This window comes from Balaenoptera musculus, chromosome 12, assembly GCF_009873245.2.
Source record: "Balaenoptera musculus isolate JJ_BM4_2016_0621 chromosome 12, mBalMus1.pri.v3, whole genome shotgun sequence".
Taxonomy (NCBI): domain Eukaryota; kingdom Metazoa; phylum Chordata; class Mammalia; order Artiodactyla; family Balaenopteridae; genus Balaenoptera; species Balaenoptera musculus.
The window spans coordinates 55003472-55026868 of record NC_045796.1 but is presented as its reverse complement, the minus strand read 5'-3'; the positions used below and the strand labels follow the sequence as shown (position 1 = coordinate 55026868).

The 23397-nt window shown below is 35.8% G+C and overlaps 1 protein-coding gene across 3 annotated transcripts in view; it reads left to right on the top strand.

Annotated features, from left to right (window-relative positions):
• The window catches only part of LIN28B (lin-28 homolog B), a 115459-nt gene that overhangs the window by 46161 nt on the left and 45901 nt on the right, over positions 1-23397 (top strand). For all 3 annotated transcript variants that reach the window (XM_036871903.1, XM_036871902.1, XM_036871904.1), the window contains exon 3: positions 19834-20018. In XM_036871903.1, the coding sequence (XP_036727798.1) occupies positions 19834-20018 (185 nt within the window). The remainder of the gene's footprint in view (positions 1-19833; positions 20019-23397) is intronic.

Genomic DNA, 23397 nt, shown 5'->3' with positions numbered 1-23397 from the left:
AAATTACTGTGTTCAATAAATGTAGTAAAAATAAAACCACTAATATTCTGTCAAAGATGGGAGCTATTTTTCCTCAGTAGCAGTTTATTTCTTTCAAAAAAGAACAGATTCAGAAGCTTGACAGAATTGTAGGACATTTTTGTTTTTCTGTCTTGAATCACTGGCAATATTTAGCAACTGCTTTGATTCTTGAATTATAAATGTCCAATGGGGAGGTTTTAAATTTTTAAACAACCACGATTCCTCAGTTAACTTAAATGGTCTTTCTTGGTTGAAAATAAACATGTATATTTTAAAATATATCTTCTAAAAATTATAAGTTACTCTATGTTGTCATATAAAAAATACCTCAAATATCTTAATACCTTTCAGCCAGATAAAATTTCACTCACATTTATTTTATTTTGCGCTTTATTTCAAACTTTGTTTTAATTTTTTGCTGATGTTATCTTTGTAAGCCCAGTGACATTGTAACACCACATTGCTAAATCAGTAAGCTTTTTCTCTGTCCATGACTGTTTTCCCCAAATATTCAATTTAGTAGTTTTTTTAAATGATATAATTTGTTTTCCAAACCACTAAGTTGTTCAGTTTACTCTAAAAATAAATAGCTTTATTTTCATTCTGTATTGAAAATGACATTGTATCTTGACAGTGACATACAAACACTTTGCTCAATTTCATTATTTGAAATACATGTATAAACAAGTTTTATTTTCAAAAGGAGTACCCCAGCACAAGTAATGTTATAATATTTGCTTGCCTTTGAATGATGATTTTATATGAAAGTTTTGGGCACTCTTCACATAGTGGAAACAGTAGAACAATTTGTTATTAGCATAATGGAACTTGTTTTGCCTTGAGTCTAAAGACTCTACACATTTTTTTAATTATTATTTTTTATTCAAGTATAGTTGATTTACAGTGTTATGTTAGTTTCAGGTGTACAGCAGAGTGATTCAGATATATATATATTCTTTTTCAACACATTTATTTTTAAATGTCCTACTTTTAGGCAAGAAATAGAGAATTCTTTTTAGCTTTAAAAGTAGTTATTTTCACATTACACACACATTGATATTCAGCTAAGAGGAACTCTTAAGATATTATAACAAAGCATTTTATGTGTTCCCTTGTTAATAAACAGCTGACAGTTATATTGTATGCCTGGGTTTTGCCACATTTGTGTATATCACATGTGCTCTAGTAGTAACTGCACTTGTTTGATTTTTTTGTGAGTGGCCTTGAACAAGCCAGAAGCTTTAATGAAAGAGCAATGGAGGGCTGTACCATTTTAAATTAAAAGCGCAAGTTTTAATATATGCACTGAAAGATACCAGTTGAAACTTCTGAAATCTGAACCAAAAAAAAAAAAAAATGTGTAAACCTCATGGTACCGAGTAACATGTTAGGCATTCTACTGACTTAATTTTGTGTCTCATATGATTGTTGTATGTTACAGATCTTAAGGTACTTAAAAGCATATTTAAAAATAGGAATTCAGATCAATTATTGTAGAATCACTGAAGCATTTCTCTGAACTCCAGAGTTTTTTAAGTAGCAAGGTATAAGAGGCATTCTTTCAAAGGGCCTCAGATGGGTGTGAGCGAGGGGAGTTGTGGAAAGCTGAGTTACTGATTTTTTTTCTGCATTGGATAAACCCAAAAAAGGTAAATTTGGAGTTTTTGTCATCATCTCTGCAGCTTGAGACGTTCCTCATTTTTTCCTTAGCTCTAAAGGGAAAGTGGATGCCCTTCTCATTGATTCATCTCTGTTACCCATCCCCATCAGCGATCATTGTAATATAGGGTGAATAGCATACTGTTGTTCTTAGAGCCAAATTAGCTCCATGCAGAGGGCAGAAACTGCCTTGCAGGAAAGGATCAAGTGTAATTCCTCTCAGAAAATATGCTAAAATGGAGAGCAGGATCCCTCTATCAGTTATTCTCTTTAGGTTCAAGATCTTTGCTCTCCTGTGCTGTTGTCTAAATCACCTTCCTGCTGCCTTTCAAATTCAGGCAGCAGCCCAGCAGCCCAGAATTTAGAGTCTGAAAATAATTCTCCAAATTCATTCCAAAGTTCTTATATTCATGTATTCTCACTTCCATTCATGTTTGTATTCATTATTTCTTATTCATCTCTAGCTCTTTCTCCCAACCATCCACCTTCTCCCCTTTTCCAATTATATAAGTAATATAAAATGTCAGATTGTTTAAGTCACTAGAATATTTAATTTTCTAAAATTTGTTGGTAATGTCCAATATAGTGCCATATACAATCTGGTCTTATTAAATACTTTATAAATATAATGATAACTTTAATTTCAACTTAATACTTAAATTTTTTTTAAGTATGGCAATATATCTCTCACTCAAAGTATCTCTTTATCAAAGGTGTATTTTTTATAACATTTTTAAATGAAAAATTTGGAACATATAAAGAAGTTGAAATAATTTTAACAGTAAACCATTATATGCAACATCTAGATTGTATAGTTAACATTTTCCTGTACTTGTTTTTTCACCTAACTCTGTATCTGTTAATGTGGATCCATTAATCTGTCTTTTTAATGCCTTTCAAAAGAAGTTGCAGACATCAGTGCACTCCCCCCTAAATCCTTCAGCATGTTTATCATTAACTAGAGTTCAGTATCTTTTTTGAGGTAAAACTGATATACAATGAAATGCATGAACTGTAAGTGCACCGTTCAATGACTTTGACAAATGACTACACTTTTGTAACCTGCCTTAGCCACTCTTAAAACACTGAACATTATCATTACTCCAGAAGGATCCCTTATGTCCTTCCTAGTCAATTTTGTACTCTTTTTGTATAGAGCTGCTTTCACTCAGTATTGTTGGGAGACAATTTTCCCTGGGTCTCCCAGATTGCTGCATGTTTTATGCGTGAGGCACTGACTCTCCTTTGTTCTAGGCTATATTTTCAAGGATATTTATATAGCAAACAGCTCTGGAACATAGAGACAGTGTTTCCTTCCAGTGTAAAGGGCAATGCTTACTGCCCATTATAAAAATTCAGGTTCCCTAAGGTCAGTGTTCCTCTCTTATAATGCAACCCACTGTGTATAAGTTTTATTTGACCTTCTTCACATCACCCTGTGGGAATTGGGGCTTGTAGAACCAGCATAAAGAAGCTGATACTCTGGTTACTACTATTGCTCTGAATCATAAACTGTCCTTTGTCTCAGAATCTGTAGTACTGTGCCTTCTACCAGCATCTTTGAAATTTTAGCAGGCTCATTTTTTAGCTTGCATTTGAGGTAAGATCAAAGACCCTTTACAGTTCTTGACAGGTATTGTGATATATATACCAGTAATTCATTCCTTTTTATTTCTCAGTATTGTTCTGTTGTATGTACATAGCACAATTTATTTACCTGTTCTTTTATTGAAGGATATCTACCCTGTTCCTGGGTTTTAACTGTTATGGATAAACCTGTTATCCAAAGTCTTGTAAAGATTTGCATACAAGTCTTTGGGTGGACATCTGTTTTCATTTCTCTTGGGTAAATACCTAAGAGTGAAATACTGGGCTGTATGACAGGTATATATTTAAGTCTATTAGAAATTGCAGAACTTTTTCCAAAGTAGATCTGCCATTTTATACTCCTACCAACAATTTATGAGCGTTCTAACTCTTCCATAAGATTCTGACTCCAGTTCAAATCTGTGGATTTTTTTGACCATACCACCAAGCAATTCTGTGACACCAGCTAGGTGTACTACATTCAACTCAATTTTGACACTGTCTACCTGGAGATAGCATCATGTCCCAGGTAGAAGGCAGGTTAAAGGCTCAGTCCCACAAGACTGCACCCCTCCTTCAGATGCCAGTTCCACCTTGTCACCTGTGCTTCTGACTGAATGGCTGTTAGATTAGAGGCTCCTGGACTTCCCTGGTGGCACAGTGGTTAACAATCCACCTGCCAGTGCAGGGGACACGGGTTCGAGCCCTGGTCCAGGAAGATCCCACATGCCGCGGAGCAACTAAGCCTATGCACCACAACTACTGAGCCTGCGCTCTAGAGCCCACGACCCACAACTACTGAAGCCTGCACACCAAGAGCCCGTGCTCCGCAACAAGAGAAGCCACCGCAGTGAGAAGCCACCGCAGTGAGAAGCCTGCACACTGCAACAAAGAGTAGCCCCCATTCGCCGCAACTAGAGAAAGCCTGCACACAGCAACAAAGACCCAACACAAACAAAAATAAATTAAAAAAAAAAAAAGATTAGATGCTCCTATGACCCCCCACCCCGGTTTTGCTTGATTTGCTAGAGCAGCTCACAGAGCTCAGAGAAATATTTTACTTACTAAATTACTGTTTTAATATAAAAGGATATCACTAAGGAACAAGTAGATGGAAGAGACTCATAGGGCAAGGTATGTGGGAAGAGGGACAGATCTTCCCTGCCTTCTTTAGGCACACCACTCTTCTAGCACCTCCACATGTTCCCCAAACCAGAAACTGTCAGAACCCAACCTTTTGGTTTCTATGGAGGCTCAATACAAAGGCATGACTGATTAAACCATTGACCATTGGCAATTGACTCAACCTCTAGCCCTTCTGCCATCCCCAGAGGTTGATGAGAGGGGTGGGGAGTGAAAGTTCCAACCCTCTAATCACAAGGTTGGTTTCCCTGGCAACCAGCCTCCCTCCTAGGATGCTATACCAAAGTTACCTTATCAATATAACAAAAGACACCTTAAGGAAATTCCAAGGGTTTTAGGAGCTCTGTGTCAGAAACTGGGATGAAGACCAAATATATTTCTGCCTCCCATCCCCCACCCCCTAATTGCAGTGGCTAGAACCTCCAGCACAGTGTTGAATAGAGATGATGAGAATGAACATCCTTGCTTATTCCCAATCTGAGGAGGAAAGTGTTTAATACGTCATTATTAAGTTTGATTTAGCTTTAGGTTTTTTTTGTTTGTTTTGTTTTTTCTTTTAAACTAACACTCACTTCATTTATTTTTATTTTTTGGCTGTGCCATGTGGCATGTGGGATTTTAGTTCCCCAACCAGGGATCAAACCCACGCCCCTGGCACTGGCAGCACAGAGTCTTAACTACTGGACTGCCAGGGAAGTCCCTGGCTTTACCTTTTCCATACACGTCATTTAGTAGATTGGGATGTTTCCTTCTGTTCCTAGTTTGTTGAGAGTTTTTGCTGAATTTTATTTTCAGTTATTATTTTCTCTTTTGATTGTTAAGTCCTATTTTTCAAAGAATTGTCCATTTCTCCTAGGTCATCAATTTTATTGGCAATATTTATTCATAATATTCCTTTATTAGCCTTTCAATGTAAGATTGCTAGACCCTCTTTGGTTCCTGCTTTGGGTAATTTGTGTTCTTATTTTTCTTATTAGTCTACCTAGGGGCTTATCAGTTTTGTTGAAAGCCCTGACTTTTGGGTTTCTTAGTTTTTTCTATTTTTCCCTATTTTATTGAATTATGCTCTTATTATTTTTTCCATTTACTAACTTCGGATTTTCTTTTTTCTTCTCACTTCTTAAGGTGAAACCCTATGACACTGATTTGCGACCTCTCTTTTATTTCTAATATAAGCATTTACATCTGTAGGTTTTTATTTATGGATGGTTTTAGCCACATTCCACAAATTTTGATATGTTGTATTTTTCATTATCATTCATATAAAACATTTTTCAAATTTTTTGTGATTTCTTTAATCTATCAAGTTAATCAAAAAGATCTTGTTTACTTACAAATATTTACATTTATTTACCTTTCTATTTCTTAATTAGTATTGTTTTCTGTTTTAATTCTGTTTTGACCTGAGACTATACTCTGTAAGATCATCTAAAATGTATTGAGACTGTTTTTTTATGGCCCTCCTTATGGTCTATTTTGGTGAATGGGCCATGTGGAATTGCAAAGAATTGTATCTTGCAGTTGATGGGTGTAGTTTATATATGTGTGCGTGAGATCTATATCTATTTATAGCTGTATATCCATACCTATATCTGTGTCTATTAGGGCAAAGTGGTTAATTTTGTGTTTTAAGATTTTCTTTTTGTCCTGAGTGACTTTTTTTTCTAGTTTTATCAGCTGCTGGGAGTAGCATATTAAAAAACCTCCAACTATGATTGGATTTTGTCTATTTTTCTTTCTAATTCTGTCAGTGTTTGATTTATGCATTTCAGAGCTCTGTTACTAGGTACATAGATATTTATGATTGTTGTATTTTATTTCATTTTGAAATGTCCTTCTTTATTTCTGGTAGTACTCTGTCTTAAAGTCACTTTTACTATTATTAACAAAGCCGTAGCCTTCTTATTGCTTACTGTTTTCATGTTATGTCTTTTCCATCCTGTAGTTTTTTTTAAGTGTCTTTGTATTAAGGTGGTTCTTTTGTAAATAGCATATAGTCAGATCTTGCCTTTTTATCCATTCTATCAATCTTTGTGTTTTAGTTGGAGAACTAAAACGTATTTATTTACATGCTTTGATTTAGATCTACCACTTTGCTGTTTTTTGTTTATCCAGCTGGTTTTGTTTTTTTGTTTTTTTTGGTACCTATTTTCTTCCATTTCTGCCTTCTTCTGTCCTAGTATGATATTTTTAAAGTTCCATTTTAAATCATCCGTTGGCTTTTTAATTATACCTTTTTGTATCATTTTTAGGGGTTGCCCTAAGGCTTGCATTCTCAAAGAGGATATCATAAGAATGTGGAAATTGGTTTTAGGGGTAAGGGCAAAAACCATATTATAGTAATTTGTGACCCTGTAAAGAGCCACAGTACATAAGTAAATATTCAGTATATCAGTGTTATTAAAGTTTCATGGAGGAGGCAAGTAAGAAAAAAAGTCTCCTTATGAGGGGATGATGAAAAACAGGTTGAGAAATACTTGTCTCGGTTTACAGTGTACATCCTTAAACTTTCAATAATATACATAGACTTAATATCCTACCACACTTTGAGTAAAATCAGATATGTTTTTTAAAAAATCATTTTTATTTCCATGACATCTTAAGTTATGCCCTTTAAGACTGCTTTATTTTTTTAAAGCAGTTTTCGGTTCACAGCAAAACTGAGATAAAAGTACAGAAATGTTCCATATACCCGGTGCTCCTACACATGCATAGCCTCACCCATTATCAACGTTTCCTGCCAGACTGGTACGTTTGTTACAGTTGTTGAACCTACAGTGACACATCATAATCACCCAAAGTCCATAATTTACCTTAGGATTCACTCTTGGTGTTACATGTTCTGTGGGTTTGGTCAAATGAATAAGGATATGTATCATTGTTATAGTATCATGCAGAGTATTTTCACTGCTCTAAAAATCCCCTGTGTTCTACCTATTCATCGGCCGCCCTTCCCCAGACCCCTGGAAAACACTGATCTTTTTACTGTTTCCATAGTTTTACCTTTTCCACAATGTTATGTAATTGGAATCAGACAGTATGTAGCCTCTTCAGATTGGTTTCTTTCACTTAATAATATGCATTTAAGGTTCCTCCATGTCTTTTCATGGCTTGATAGCCCATTTCTTTTCAGTGATGAGTAACATTCTGTTGTCCGGATATACCTCAGTTTATTTATCCATTCACCTACTGAAGGACATCTTGGTTGCTTCCAAGTTTTGACAGTTACGAGTAAAGCCGCTCTAAACATCTGTATGCAGGCTTTTGTGTGGACATGAGTTTTCAGCTTCTCTGAGTAAATACCAAGGAGTGACATGCAATTGCTGGATTGTATGGTAGGAGTATGTTTAGTATTGTTAAGTAATTGCCAAAACTGTCTTCCAAAGTGATTACACAGTTTTGCATTCCCACCAGCAATGAATGAGTTCCTGTTGCTAAATATCCTTGGCAGCATTTGGTGTTGTCAGTGTTCCAGATTTTGACCATTTTAATAGGTGTATAATCATATTTCATTTTAATTTACATTTTCCTGATGACATATGATATGGAGCATCTTTTCATATGTTTATTTGCCATCGTTATATCTTCTTTTAGTGAGATGTTTGTTTAGATCGTTGGCCCATTTTTTAATCAGGTTGTTCATTTTCTTATTGTTGAGTTTTAAGAGTTCTTTGTATATTTGAATAACAGTCCTTTATCAAATGTGCCTTTTGCACATATTTTTCTCAGTCTATGACTTATCTTCTCATATTCTTGACATTGTCTTCTGCAGAGCAGAAGTATTTAATTTTAATGAAGTCTAGGTTGTCAGTTATTTTTTCATGGGTCATGCCTTTGGTGTTGTATTTGAAAAGTCTTCATCATTCCTAAGGTCATTAGGTTTTCTGTGGTATCTTCTGGGAGTTTTATAGTTTTGTGTTTTAAATTTAAGTCTGTGATTCATGTTGAATTAATTTTTGTGAAAGGTATAGGACTGTGTAGAATTTTTTTTTTTTGGCATGTGACTGTCCAGTTGGTCCAGTGCCATTTGTTAAGAAGTGTTTTTCTGTATGTATATATAATTATATCTAAATATATAATATATACTTAATCTAAATATATACTATAATATATAATATAATAATTATTAATATATAAAAGAAATGTAGAATTCTTTCAATTTGATGAAACATGAATATCATTGAAGGTTAGATTCAACTGGGATATTTAAAAATTTTTAAATTTAGCCATCATGTATTAAGTACCTCTAATTTTCAAAGGGACACAATAAAAATAAGATGTCCAACAATAAAAGGGTCGAATACTTACAATTCAATGTATCAGCTAAGAAGTTTTACAGAAAATTTTTAATAAGAGTTAAGCAAAACAATTAAGGGGTAAAAGATGAGCATGAGTTGGGTAGGGAGGTCTGCCAGAGGCCTACAGCTTCAAGATTCTAAACCTAATGTTGAGACCTTGGTGTTGAGGGACGATTGAAATATTCTGGAGAATGTTACACTAGGCATCATGATATACAAGGGCTTTTGGTGTCAAATGATCTGGCTTTGAGTCCTGGCTCTACCATTCATCAGATTTGACCTCTCAGTGTCCTCATCTAAAAGAGACAAAGTCACACTACTTTGTCCTTCCTTTCTCCCTCCCTCTTTCCTTTGCTCCCCACCACGCTGATTCTCTTCCTCTGCCTTGAGTATATAGTGAGCACCCACTGTGTTTCAGGGATGGTTTTAGGTGTGGGGATGTAAATGAAAAATTACAGTACTCCTTTTTAGGAAGTTTGTAGCCTTATAGGAAAACAGACACATGATAATGCAGTATGGTAGGTGTTATAATGGTGAAGTATGCCATATATAATTAAAAAGAAGTACCTATATTTGCTCAAGAATGTCATGAAAGAGTTTGAAGATGAGATTGTGTTTAAACTGAAACTCAGTAATGTGCAGACATTTGCCAAGTGGGTGTCAGGGATAAGGGTAGGTTGGATCAAATGAAAGCATTCAGACAGTGCCTGTGTTTTTTTTTCCCCATTATGGTTTATTGTAAGATATTGAATATAGTTCCCTGTGCTGTACAGTAGGACCTTGTTGTTTATCTATTTTTTATATATAGCAATTTGTATCTGCTAATCCCAAACTCCTAACTTATCCCTCCCTGAACCCCTTTCCCCTTTGGTAACCATCATTTTGTTTTCTATGTCTGTGAGTCTGTTTCTGTTTCGTAGATAGGTTCATTTGTGTCATATTTTAGATTGTACATATAAGTGATATATGGTATTTATCTTTGTCTGACACACTTCACTTAGTATGATAATCTCTTAATCTCTAGGTCCATCCATGTTGCTGCAAATGGCATTATTTCATTCTTTTTTATGGTTGAGTAGTATTCCATATATATACCACATCTTATTTATCCATTCATTTAGGTTGCTTCCCATGTCTTGGCTATTATAAATAGTGCTGCTATGAACATAGCAGGTGCATATCTTTTCGAATTAAAGTTTTCTCCAGATATACACCCAAGAGTGGGATTGATGGGTCATATGGCAACTCTATTTTTAGTTTTTTAAGGAACCTCCATACTGTTTTCCGTAGTGGCTACACCAATTTACAGTCCCACCAACAGTGTAGGAGGGTTCCCTTTTCTCCACACCCTCTCCAGTGTTTATTATTTGTAGACTTTTTAATGATGGCCATTCTGACTGCTGTGAGGTGGTACCTCATTGTAGTTTTGATTTGCACTTCTCTAATAATTAGTAATATTGAGTATCTTTTCATGTGCCTATTGGCCATCTGTATGTCTTCTTTGGAGAAATATCTCTTTAGGTCTTCTGCCCATTTTTTGATTGGGTTGTTTGTTTTTTTGTTATAGAGTTGTATGAGCTATTCGTATATTTGGGAAATTTAAGCCCTTGTTGGTTGCATTGTTTGCAAATATTTTTTCCCAGTCTGTAGGTTGTCTTTTCATTTTGTTTATGGTTTCCTTTGCTGTGCAAAAGCTAATAAGTTTGATTAGATCCCATTTGTTTAATTTTGCTTTTATTTTTATTGCCTTGGGAGACTGACCTAAGAAAACATTGGTATGATTTATGTCAGAGAATGTTTTGCCCATGTCCTCTTCTAGGAGTTGTATGGTGTCGTGTCTTATATTTAAGCCTGTAAGCCATTTTGAGTTTATTTTTGTGTATGGTGTGAGGGTGTGTTCTAACTTCATTGATTTACATTGGCTGTCCAGCTCTCCCAACACCAGTTGCTGAAGAGACTGTCTTTTCTCCATTGTATATTCTTGCCTCCTTTGTCGAAGATTAATTGACCATAGGTATGTGGGTTTATTTCTGGGTTCTCTGTTCTGTTCCATTGATCCATATGTCTGTTTTTGTGCCAGTACCATGCTGTTTTACTGTAGTGCAGACAGTGCCTGTTTTTAATAGGTTCTTGAACCTGTTTGTTTTCTCTTACCTCTCTCCCATACGCAGACCTGGATACTTAACAAAAAATACTGTAAATCATTTATTGAGCTGCTATTCAGTCTGCTAAGCACTGTTCTAGGCATTTTATATTAATTATTTAGAATCTAGCAATAACTGTAGTAGACGTTTTTTATTCCTTGAAGATATTATTATCCCCAGTAGATAGATAAGGAAACTGGAGCACAGGGTTTTTTAACGTCTCTGGTCATGCAGTTTGAGGTTGTAAGTAGTAGGATTAGGATTCAAACCAGTATTCAAATCCAACTTTAATCCCTGCCTGCTTTCCATTATGTCACTTTAAATACCATTCCAGCAGTTTTGCCAGATTTAGTGCACCCTTCTCAGTTTTGAAGTACAGGCCAGATGAAGGGACTTAGTTAGGATTTACTTCAATATCAAGAAAAGTATAAAAATCTCATTATTTTTAATCCTATTTATGTGAAATTTAGTAATTTGACTGGGGCTAAACTGGATTTTATCTATTTACATAAAGCTCAGTAAACATTGACTTCTACCAGGCCACCATATTTCTTTTAGCTTCTATTTTCTTAAGGGATTTGAGTTAAGTAAGAACTAAAATCTTGAGAACGCGTAAAGGGAAATTTCAGCATTGACTGAAAAATAGTTACTCGTTCGTTTCGATCTCTGTCTACATAGACAGAGTGAAGTCATAGAATTAAAAATACATATTTTAAGAAAGGATAGAGACTTGTGTTCTATAACAGAAAGAAAAGAAGGAGACCCACCCAACTGTAAGCAATTTGTCCATCGTTGTGTAACACATTAGTTGTTGGAGCCAAGACTAAGTCCCAGACCTCCTAATACTTAGTCCAGTGATATTTTTGTTGTGTTCTTATACATACCTCAGGCTTAATGATTCCTGGGGTATCTTGACATGTAGATCAAAAGCATATAGTCCTTGGGGACTTCCCTGGTGGCGCATTGGTTAAGAATCCACCTGCCAATGCAGGGGACACGGGTTCGAGCCCTGGTCCGGGAAGATCCCACATGCTGTGGAGCAACTAAGCCTGTGTGCCACAATTACTGAGCCTGCGCTCTAGAGCCCATGAGCCACAACTGCTGAGCCCGCATGCCACAACTACTGAAGCCCGCGTGCCTAGAGCCCGTGCTCCGCAACAAGAGAAGCCACCGCAATGAGAAGCCTGCTCACTGCAACGAAGAGTAGCCCCTGCTCGCTACAACTAGAGAAAGCCCGTGTGCAGCAACGAAGACCCAAAGCGGCCAAAAATAAATAAATAAATAAATAAATAAATTTATTTTTTAAAAACAGCATATAGTCCTTAAGAGTCTTAACCGTTATTCATGCATATTATGTAATATCTCTGCTGCATCTTGTGTAATAATTAACTGCCCTTCACTCATTGTATATTTTTCCACTGATACCTTAGAAAAAAATAGTCTTTGCCTCAGAAAAATATGTTAAAATATTGAAAAGAAGCAGAATATATTTGAATTTTCAGCTCTTTAGCCTCCTAATGTTATCTGATACTCCAGAATTTTTTTTTCTAACATATCTGTATCACCCAGCTTTATTGGACTGAAATTCTTGTACAACTTAATTTTAATTATATTCTTATTATTCTGCCTAACAATGAAGTGAATCACTTAAGTCTATTGTTATCATTAGAGTAAGTCAACTATCAAGAAGGTATCAAACAAAAATAAACAAATGGGACCTAATGAAACTTAAAAGCTTTTGCATAGCAAAGGAAACCATAAACAAGACAAAATGACAACCCTCAGAATGGGAGAAAATATTTGCAAACGAAGCAACTGACAAAGGATTAATCTCCAAAATATACAAGCAGCTCATGCAGCTCAATATCAGAAAAACAAACAACCCAATCCAAAAATGGGCAGAAGACCTAAGAAGACGTTTCTCCAAAGAAGATATACAGATTGCCAACAAACACATTAAAGGATGCTCAACATCACTAATCATTAGAGAAATGCAAATCAAAACTACAATGAGGTATCACCTCACACCGGTCAGAATAGCCATCATCAAAAAATCTACAAACAATAAGTGTGGAGAAAAGGGAACCCTCTTGCACCATTGGTGGGAATGTAAATTGATACAGCCACTATGGAGAACAGTATGGAGGTTCCTTAAAAAACTAAAAATAGAACTACCATATGACCCAGCAATCCCACTACTGGGCATATACCCTGAGAAAACCATAATTCAAAAAGAGATATGTACCACAGTGTTCATTGCAGCACTATTTACAGTAGCCAGGACATTGAAGCAACCTAAGTGTCCATCGACAGATGAATGGATAAAGAAGATGTGGCACATGTATACAATGAAATATTACTCAGCCATAAAAAGAAACGAAATTGAGTTATTTGTAGTGAGGTGGATGGAGTTAGAGTCTGTCATACAGAGTGAAGTAAGTCAGAAAGAGAAAAACAAATACCGTATGCTAACACATATATATGGAATCTAAAAAAGAAAAAGGTTCCGAAGAACCTTAGGGGTAGGATAGGAATAAAGACGCAGATGTAGAGAATGGACTTGAGGACACGGGGAGGGGGAAGGGTAAGATGGGACGAAGTGAGAGAGTGGCATGGACATATATACACTACCAAATGTAAAATAGATTGCTAGTGGGAAGCAACCACATAGCACAGGGAGATCAGCTCTGTGCTTTGTGACCAACTAGAGGGGTGGGATAGGGAGGGTGGGAGGGAGACGCAAGAGGGAGGAGTTATGGGGATATATGTATATGTATAGCTGATTCACTTTGTTATACAGCAGAAACTAACACACCATTGTAAAGCAATTATACACCTATAAAGATGTTTAAAAAAAAAAAAAAAAGGTATCAGTTGGCCTGTTCAAGGAGTGGTGGTTAAAAAAAATGCCAGATTTTGATTTTTAGAGTTGTTGTCTTCCAGCCGACAGTGTTAGATAATCTCTTCTGTGATGAAGCACTTGGAGCAGTCTTGCAAAGATGTTTGTACAACATCAGTATCCATTTACCAATAAAGTGTTCCATGGGGCAAGTAATAATTTATAGCAGGTGATATGTATGGCTCAGAATGTATTTTGCAAAACCAGTTCCTCCTTTCATTTTTAGTTTATTTGTAACCACCTCTTGCTAAGACTATGACAGTTACCTTGTAACAGGCATCCCCTGTAACAGACATACAATCCTCATGTCTCCACACATCCATGGTATTGCCAAAAAAGTAATATTTTTTTAAAACACAGATTTGATCTTGCAACTTATGAAAGCAAAACGTGTCAGTAGGTGTTTATTTTATACAGAATAAAATGCTTAGGATGTCAATAAATAATTCCATTTTCTGGCTCTGACTTGCATTTTCCAGTCTCATTTATGGTCACCCTCTTCACCCTAATATACTTAAAGTAAGCTTTTTCCCTTCCCAAAATATCTGCTAAGTATCCTGCTGTACAAGCATAAGGTTAAACCATTAGCTCAGTTTGGATTACTGTTTTCACTCTCCATTGAAAGCTCACTCTTCATGCAAGGAGAAATGTACCTCATGTGTAAAAGCTTCCGTAATATGTATTCCATAAAATATGCTTCACCCAGTATAGGCCTCTCCTTGGCATTCCCTTTAGCTCTGGGAAATTTTCTCATACTATTCATTTAATAATTTATCTCCTCCATCTTCTGTATTTTCTTTCCCAGGACCTCTAATCCAAGGTTTGGGTATATTTCATTTGAGGGGATCCGTTTATCCTATGTGCCTAGAGATTTTCTAAACTTATATTTCCAACTCAATTTTTTTTAATTGTCTGAGAGTATTGTTAAAATTCTGATTGTTTTTGTTCTTGTTTTATTGATATTATATTGTCTCAAATATCTGTGGAGATATTAATTAGGTGGTGGATAAAATTTATTTTGTTCCCTCGTTTTTCTTGGCTTTTCTTCATTATGCTGTGTGTTTTGTGATTCTTGGTTGACCCTTCAGATATATGAATGAGGGGTAAGAATGAGGGATAGGAATGATTTAAGGTTGAGTGGGTAGGGAGACAGCTCTTGCACCTGTGGCTTCCTAATTGTCAGAATGAATAGAGGTTTTTGTGTAGGATCCAATTTTTCACAAGTTGTCTAGATACTTCCTTCAGTCTCTTAAGAGAAGGGCCTCACATTATTTGCATTGGGGTATTGTTTGCCTGTTTTCACATGTGTAGGTGGGAGTAGGGGTGGGAAAATGAAACGGGCATCTAGTCCATATACAAACTTTCCATTAATCCTTCTGTTTTCGTTGTACATGTAGTGTCTCAGCACAGTCTCTCTGAGTTCTGTTAGGAATGCTGGTTCCTACTTCTGCAGCTCCTTTTATTAGTTTTCCTAGGGTATGGCTCCTTCAACTCAGTTGACCAGTCATCAGTCTTTCTAACTTCCAGAAATTTCTTTAAGTCTGCTTTCTCTTGATGGCACCCCTCTTATTCTCTTCCTTATTGTGAATTTATTTCTTTTTATTATTTTATTGTAGTTTTGATGCCTTTTAAAGAGTAACATGAGACATGTTTATTCAGCCTGCCATCTTAAATTGGAAGTCAGCTTATGTTTCCTAGAGAAGAAAATATACTCTTACTTCTAAGGAGAATCAAGTATAAAACTGTAGCAACACTTTATTGCTTTCCCAATCTAGTTGGAGAGAAAAAACATGCACCAAAAGAGATAAGTAATCTCATTACTAATTGGAACCTTGGGTAGAGTACTTGGCAAATAAAGTTTAGTATTTGGACCACTGTCGTTTGACTCCGTGTTCCTGTCATTCTTTGAAAGTCATTTAAAAATGATTGGGAGGTGGGACTTCCCTGGCAGTCCAGTGGTTAAGACTCTGAGCTCCCACTGCAGGGAGCGCAGGTTCGATCCCTGGACGGGGAGCTAAGATCCCACGTGCTGCGTGGTGCAGCCAAAATAAATAAATAAATAAATAAAATGATGGAGGATTTATGAGAACAATGTTCTCCTCTTTAAAAAAATGATTGGGAGGAGGAAAAGGATATAACAAGGAAATTGAGAGTCAGTATTTTTATAATTCTGTAATAAATTTTTTCAGAAATGAATTTTAAATTTTGGAATAAAGGGAAGTGGGAGAAAGGGGAACCTTATTTGGTTGGAGGAAGAGGAACACAAATTAAAGGTGTTAGATGAGTTAACTTAATATGTGCACATTCAAAATTGACCTGTCCCCTTTGTAAGTGCCTGATATCTTAGCAGGCATGTCAGCAGCTTCTAAATGCTTCTACAATCATTTGGTCATTCCTTTGTTCATCTATTCATTCAATAATTGCGAGTCTTTCCTGTAGAAGATAAACGTCTATTTTGTCCAAACAAATGTTGCAGATGACAGTGTAAGCCCAAACACCAAATGTCTTCGCCTTATGAAAGTCTTACACGTAGATTGAGCAAAAATCTACATAAATCTGCATTCTTGGTTCTCATAGGCAGAACATCATGAATTGTGAGGCATATCAATGAGAGTGATTAGAGAATATTGGAAGAAGGAAGAACAAAAAAAATAGATCCATATTAACTTCTGAATGTAGTCAGAGAATAATGTTATTACCATGAACCATTATAATCCTATCAGCATTTTATTCCAAAGGTATCATGCACAGTGTCACCTTGACACTAAAAGAAGTTATTTTATGTAGCAGAAGTAGGAGCTGGGAAATTTGACTTGGCATGAGCAATTCACTTAACCCCTTAGAGTTCAGTCCACCTTTTTTTTTCAAGTGAGAGTTGGACTAAATAATGATTAATGATCTTACTGATGCTAAATCTATGATTCTTTTAAGTACTTATTGAATGATAGTTGTTTGCAGGCATTAGGCTAAGTCCTCTGGGAAATACTAAGATATATATCACAGTCCCTGACCTTCAGGAGAAGAGAAATCCAAAAGAGCAAATAAAAGTAAGGCATACACAAATATCTGCATTACACAGCAGTGTATTATAAAAACTATATAGAAGAATCAATTAAGTGAAAGAGGAGAGAATTTCCAACTTTGGCAATTGAGGATGATTGCAAAAAGGATCATATGAATTATGCCTTGAATCTTGAGTAAGATTTTGATAGACAGCTATGACTAAGAGAATAATGCATCCCCACCAGCCTAAGTTGGAGTACAGAGATGAGAAAACATGAAATGTGCTTAGGGAAGTACAAGTCAGCCAGCTTTATTAGAGTAATGGGAAAGGAAGTGGAAAATATACCTAGAGGTAACATTATGAGTGGTCTTACCTACAATTTAAGGGAAGTATTGTAGATTTTTGAGACAGGAGACCAACAGGCTAAGATTTATTCAGAGAAGATATGCAGGTGTGGCAGATGCTAAGGAGTAGGGAGGAGACTTGTTGCTGAAATAATAATGAAGAAGCTATTACACTCATCCAGGTAGGAGGTAGTTAGGACCAGAAGTAGGGCAGTGGCAATCCAATGAAATGGTTGGGGCAGATGAAAGTAAGAATGCGCATGATCCAATAAATGGTTGGGTAAAACTAAGGATTGAAACCAGTATGACTGGAAAAATGGAGGCACCTTTAATAAAAATTGCCAAGGCAAGGGGAGAAGTTGATTTTTGTGAAGAAATAAAATAAGCTAATTCCCCACCTTTAACAAATCTTTCCCACTTATGTAGCAGCAATTTTGGTGTAATAGCAAAGATAGAGTATTCTCTGCGAATTCTTGTCCTTTTCTTGCAAAGCCATTATAGTTTCTTACGGATATTATTATTATTATTGTCAATTATTGTGAATCTAAATTGCCTTATGTACTCATTTGGGGAAGGAGGGGAGTATATGATAGAATGGGGGAAAAAAGTATTCTTTCAGAATATCGTGAAGAATAGCCAGAAGTTAGTTAAGAGCAGGATTTTACTTTAGATTCGGAAATGCAGTTCACTTACAAATGATACCTACCAAAAATTGTAATAATGGAAAATGAAATCAAATTAAGTGTGCCAATACACTAGGAACTATGAGGAAATAAGTGACAGAATTTTGATTATAGAAACAAAGCATGAACATATGATAGCTCTAATTAAAACTGCTATCCCTCCCTTCTCTTAACTGCAGTAGTTGACCCTATGCGCCACTTCATCTGATTTGATAATCTGCACTTTTTAGAGTGGGGAGTAAGAAAGGAAATGAAAGCAAAGGACTGTTTATAATTAGTGAGGAGAGAGCTTAGGAGAAAAAAATAGAAGATTTGGAAATATTATATAAAGCTTTAAAAACAATAATTAAAAAAAAATTTTACAGCATGTAGGCAGTTGTGATTTTTTTTTCTTCTAATTCCTACACAGCATCAGAGAGCAGAAAAGGTGCTGCCAAATTACACTTCCACGTGCAGGCTTTCTCAGTGTCAGACGACCTGCACTAGAAACTGGTTAAAACCCCTGTTTTCATGTGCCGTATTACTTTCATAATGAAGAGTCTCCTTTTGCATTGAAATTTGAAGTGTTGTTTTTATCTTTTCCATGTAATTATTTGGTTATATGTAATTATTTACCTGCCTTTAGAGTCATGGACTTGGGAAGGGTGGAGATTTTTCTGGTCCAGCATTTCCCTAAGTATGTTAGTCATCTGTAGTTATAAAAAAAGGTCTCTGGGATCAATTAGGTTGGGAAATTCCTGAGTTAAACACAGTTAAACAAGATTTTTATTTCAGTGGAGGTTGGGGAGGGTATGAAATCTCAGAGACTTTAATATGCTAATATGATCCAACTAAGAAGAAACTAGGTGTAGCAATTCACAAACTTATTTGACCACCAGATCCTTTTTTCATGGAATCTTTTTCAGGACCATTGTTCCTCTGAACACATGAGGGGAAACTCAAATTCCTTAATTTTACAGATTAAACAGAAAAGAGAGAAATGACTCATTCAAAGTTGCATGCCTGTTTTCTTAAAGAACTGGACTTGAACCAGGGTCTCCTACCTGCTGTATTCAGATTTGCTTCCTTTTGCCCCCAAATTCAGAAAAGTCTTGAAGAACTACATGGTACTCAAAATTAGATCTGTAAGATGTACACAAGGGGATTTGAAGAAATAAATAAAATTAGAATGATTTACTTATTTTAATATAGTTTGAATTGGCACATTGACTTTGATGAAGAGTTAGATTGAAAGAGCCAATTATTTGTAACCAAAGTTACACTTTTCCAATCAGGAAACTTTTTTTTTTTTTTTTTTGGTAAAAACCAAGTATCTTTCAAATTACAAAAAGCTCAAACAGCACAATAATGTGTGTACCCAAAAGCTTCCCCACTTTCCCAAAAAAGGACTAGAGAAAAATGACTGTTCATGATTTGCTGTCGATTGTTCCAGACCCCATTGCTACATAAGTAAACTTGTATCTTTTAAACACTTCTCTACATAGATGGTGTTATGGTAGACACACTGTTCTTTACCCTTACTTTTTTTACTCATCAGTATTACATGTTTATCTTCCCCACATTAATACATATAGATCTTTTAATGGCTCAATAGTGTTACATTATATACTTCTACTATCATTTATTTCATCAGTTTCCCATTGATGGACCTTAGGGTAGCTGTAATTTTCTACCAGGCAGCAGTGCCGTAGTGAATTTTGATATAGGTTTTTGTGTGTGATGGGGGTGGAGGGACCTTTGTGTGAGTATGTCTGTAGGAGAGTCCTTGAAGTGGAATTGCTGGGTCAAAAAATACACACATTAAAATTTTTGTAAGTATTGCCAAATTCCTTTAAAAACGGTATTAGTTTATTCTCCCACTGCCAGCATTACAACAGGAAACTTTTAAATGGTATGCCTTTCACTGAACTTTAAAAAAAAAGATTTTATACTTAGCAATGAATAACTGGGGATATCTTGCTGTGTTAATCTTAAAATCACAGAGATAATTTATAAAACATTAATAATCATGATCTCTCTTTCTCTCTCCCTCCCTCCCCTGCTCTTCTCAGAGCAAATTATTCATGGAAGGATTTAGAAGCCTAAAAGAAGGAGAACCAGTGGAGTTCACATTTAAAAAATCTTCCAAAGGCCTTGAATCAATACGGGTAACAGGACCTGGTGGGAGCCCCTGCTTAGGAAGTGAAAGAAGACCCAAAGGGAAGACACTACAAAAAAGAAAACCAAAGGGAGACAGGTAATCATTTTACCTTGTTAGCCTGTGAGTTCATTGTACTTGGAAAAGATTTCTAAAATTTTAATTTATATTTTTATTATGTCATTAAATCTAGCCACAATAAAATAAAATGCAACCACTGAGTAATTGAATGGAATTTATCAGAAATATAGGCTATCTTGCAACTTGAACTCTCTGCAGAATATACTTAACTGAGCCTTCAGCATTGCGCACTAGACAGTCTCCCAACCATTATTTCTGCCAGACTGTTCAGAGACCACAAATGGGAAGTTGAAGTTCCCAACAGACAAAGGTGCCCTTCTGTACATCTTAACACCTCACCTGTTTTTTCAAATGAAAATACGTTTATTATTTTGTCTGTTTTGAAAAGATAACTCACTACAGAAAATTCAAATATAAAAAAATCACTGGAAATGTTAACTGCAGGTGGGAATCATAATATATATGCAGTATTTTTGAAACTTGCATTTTTTTTCACTTAGAAGTATATGGTGGAACATTCCATGTTAGTCTTCAGCACCTGCATAAATTCCCACTGTGTGAATGTACCAAAATTTAAACAAGGCTATGTTAAATTAATTTAATTGTTAAATTTAGGCTATTTCCAATATTTTAAATTTATCAATAGCACCATAGTAAGAATCCTTATATGTACATTTTTTTAAAAATTGTCTGATTATATCATAAGGGATAAATACCTAGTACTGAAAAAATCTGGATCAAAAACTATGCACTTTAAAAATTTTGATATCTATTTCCAAACTGCTCTTCAGAAATGGTTAGGGCCAATGTACAACCCCTTTAAAATTGAGACTACTCATTGAATAATGTCATCTTTTAAATCTTTTCCAATTACATAGGTTAAGAAATGCAGCTTACTTTTTTTCTTTGGATCCTTTGACTAAGGTTAAATATATTTTTATATGTTAATTTTCATTTTTATTTTTTTCTTCTGTGAATTGCATGATTCTTTGTCCTTTGCTTATTTTTCCACTGAGATATTCATTTGCTATTGTTTATTTCTAACTTCTCTCTTTAGAAAAAATATCTCAGTTTTCCTCTTTCCTATGCTGGGAAAAACTCAGTTCTTCCATATTATGTTTCTCTCCTGTGTGTCTCCATTACTTTTACACAGACTGCTTCACTTCTGGTCACCAAATTTGTGGAGGTTTTTCCCCACACCAAGCAATTCTCCACAATGCCAGCTGGGTGTCCTACAATCTAACTCAATTCTGGCACTGTCTACCTGGAGATAATGTCGGGTCCCATAGGTTAAGGGCTCAGTCCCACAAGACTGTCCCACCACATTTCAGATGCCAGTTGCAAGTAACCCAGGTTACCTGCAACTTCTGTCTGAGTTGGCTACAAATCAGAGGTTTCCACGACCCTCTCCTCAGGTTTGTTTAGTTTGCTAGAGCAGCTCACAGAACTCAGGGAAATGCTTACATTTACCAGTTTATCAAGGTTATGATAACAGCAAATAAAGGATACAGATGAACAGCCAGATAAACAGATACATAGAGTGAGGTCTTGAGGGTCCCGAGCATAGGAGCTTCTGTTCCCAGGGGGTTGGAGTGCTTCACCCTCCCAGTGTGGATATGTTCGCCAGCCTGGAAGCCCTCTGCATTTTGTACTTTGGGGATTTTACAGAGGCTTCATCACATAGGCTTGATTTTCAACCCCTTTCCCTTCTCAAGAAAACTGGGGGTGGGGCTGAAGATTCCAAGCTTCTAATCATAGCTTGGTCTTTCCAGTGATCAGCCCTCACTCAGGAGCCATCCAGGAGCCCACCCAGTGTCAACTCAATAGAACAGAAGACCCTCCTATCACCCAGGAAATTACAAGGGTTTCAGGAGCCCTGTATCAGGAACAGAGGTCAAAGACTGATACTAGAAAAAGAGGTGCTTCTAGTGTTCTTATCACTTAGGAAATTACAAGGGTTTTAGGAGCTCTGTGCCAGGAACCAGGGGCAGAGACCAATATATATTTCCTGTTATCTCACATTCTCTTTGTATATTTACCATGTTAATCTTTTGTCTCAAATATATAGGAAGTATCTTTTTCAGCTTGTGAAATATATGCGTGCATGCACACACACACGCACACACACACACACACACACACACACACACAATGGACTATTACTCAGCCATAAAAAAGAATGGAATCTTGCCATTTGTGGCAACATGGATGGACCTCGATGGCATTACTCTAAGTAAAATACTATATACAGATGCTATACATCTGTAATATATTTTAAAACTTTAAACAGTTTCCACAAAGGTGTGAGGTAACATCTCGTGGTGGTTTTGATTTGCACATGTCTGATGATTAGCAATGGTGAGTCTGTATGTCTTCTTTGGAAAAATGTCTAGTCAGGTATTTTGCTCATTTTTAATGGGGTTGTTTGGTTTGTTTGTTTGTTTTGATATTGAGTTGTATGAACTATTTATATATTTTGGATATTGACACCTTCTCGATCATATCATTTGCAAATATTTTCTCCCATTCAGTAGGTTGTCTTTTCATTTGTCAGTGGTATCCTTTGTTGTGCAAAAGCTTTTAAGTTTAATTAGGTCCCATTTGTTTATTTTTACTTTTGTTTCCTTTACCTTAGGGGAGAGATCCAAAAAAATATTGCTAGAGTTAATGTCAAAGGGTGTTCTCCCTATGTTTTCTTCTAGGAGTTTTATGGCTTCCAGTCTTACATTTAGGTCTTTAATGCATTTTGAGTTTATTTTTGTATATGATGTGAGAAAATGTTCTAATTTCATTGTTTTACGTGTTGCTGTCCAGTTTTCCCAGCACCTCTTACTGAAGAGACTGTCTTGCCCCCATTGTGTATTTTTGCCTCCTTTGTCATAGATTAATGGACTGTGGGGGGTTTATTTCTGGACTTTCTATCCTGTTCCATTGATCTAGGTGTCTGTTTTTGTGCCAGTACCATGCTCTTTTGATGGTAGGTTTGTAGTATAGTCTGAAGTCAGGGAGCATGATTCCTCTAGTTCAATTCTTCTTTCTCAAGATTGTTTTGGTTATTCAGGGTCTTCTGGGTTTCCATACAGATTTTAAAATTATTTGTTCTAGTTCTGTGAAAAATGCCATTGGCATTTTGATAGAGATTGCATTGAATCTGTAGATTGTCTTGGGTACTATGGTCATTTTAACAATATTAATTCTTCCAATCCATGAACATGGTATATCTTTCTGTTTGTATCCTCTTCAGTTTCTTTCATCAGTGTCTTATAGTTTTCTGATTACAGATCTTTTACCTCCTTAGTTAGATTTATGCTTAGGTACTTTATTCTTTTTGATGTGATTGTAAATGGCCTCTGCCCATTTTTAAATTGGATTGCTTGTTTGCTTTTGACTGGTATGA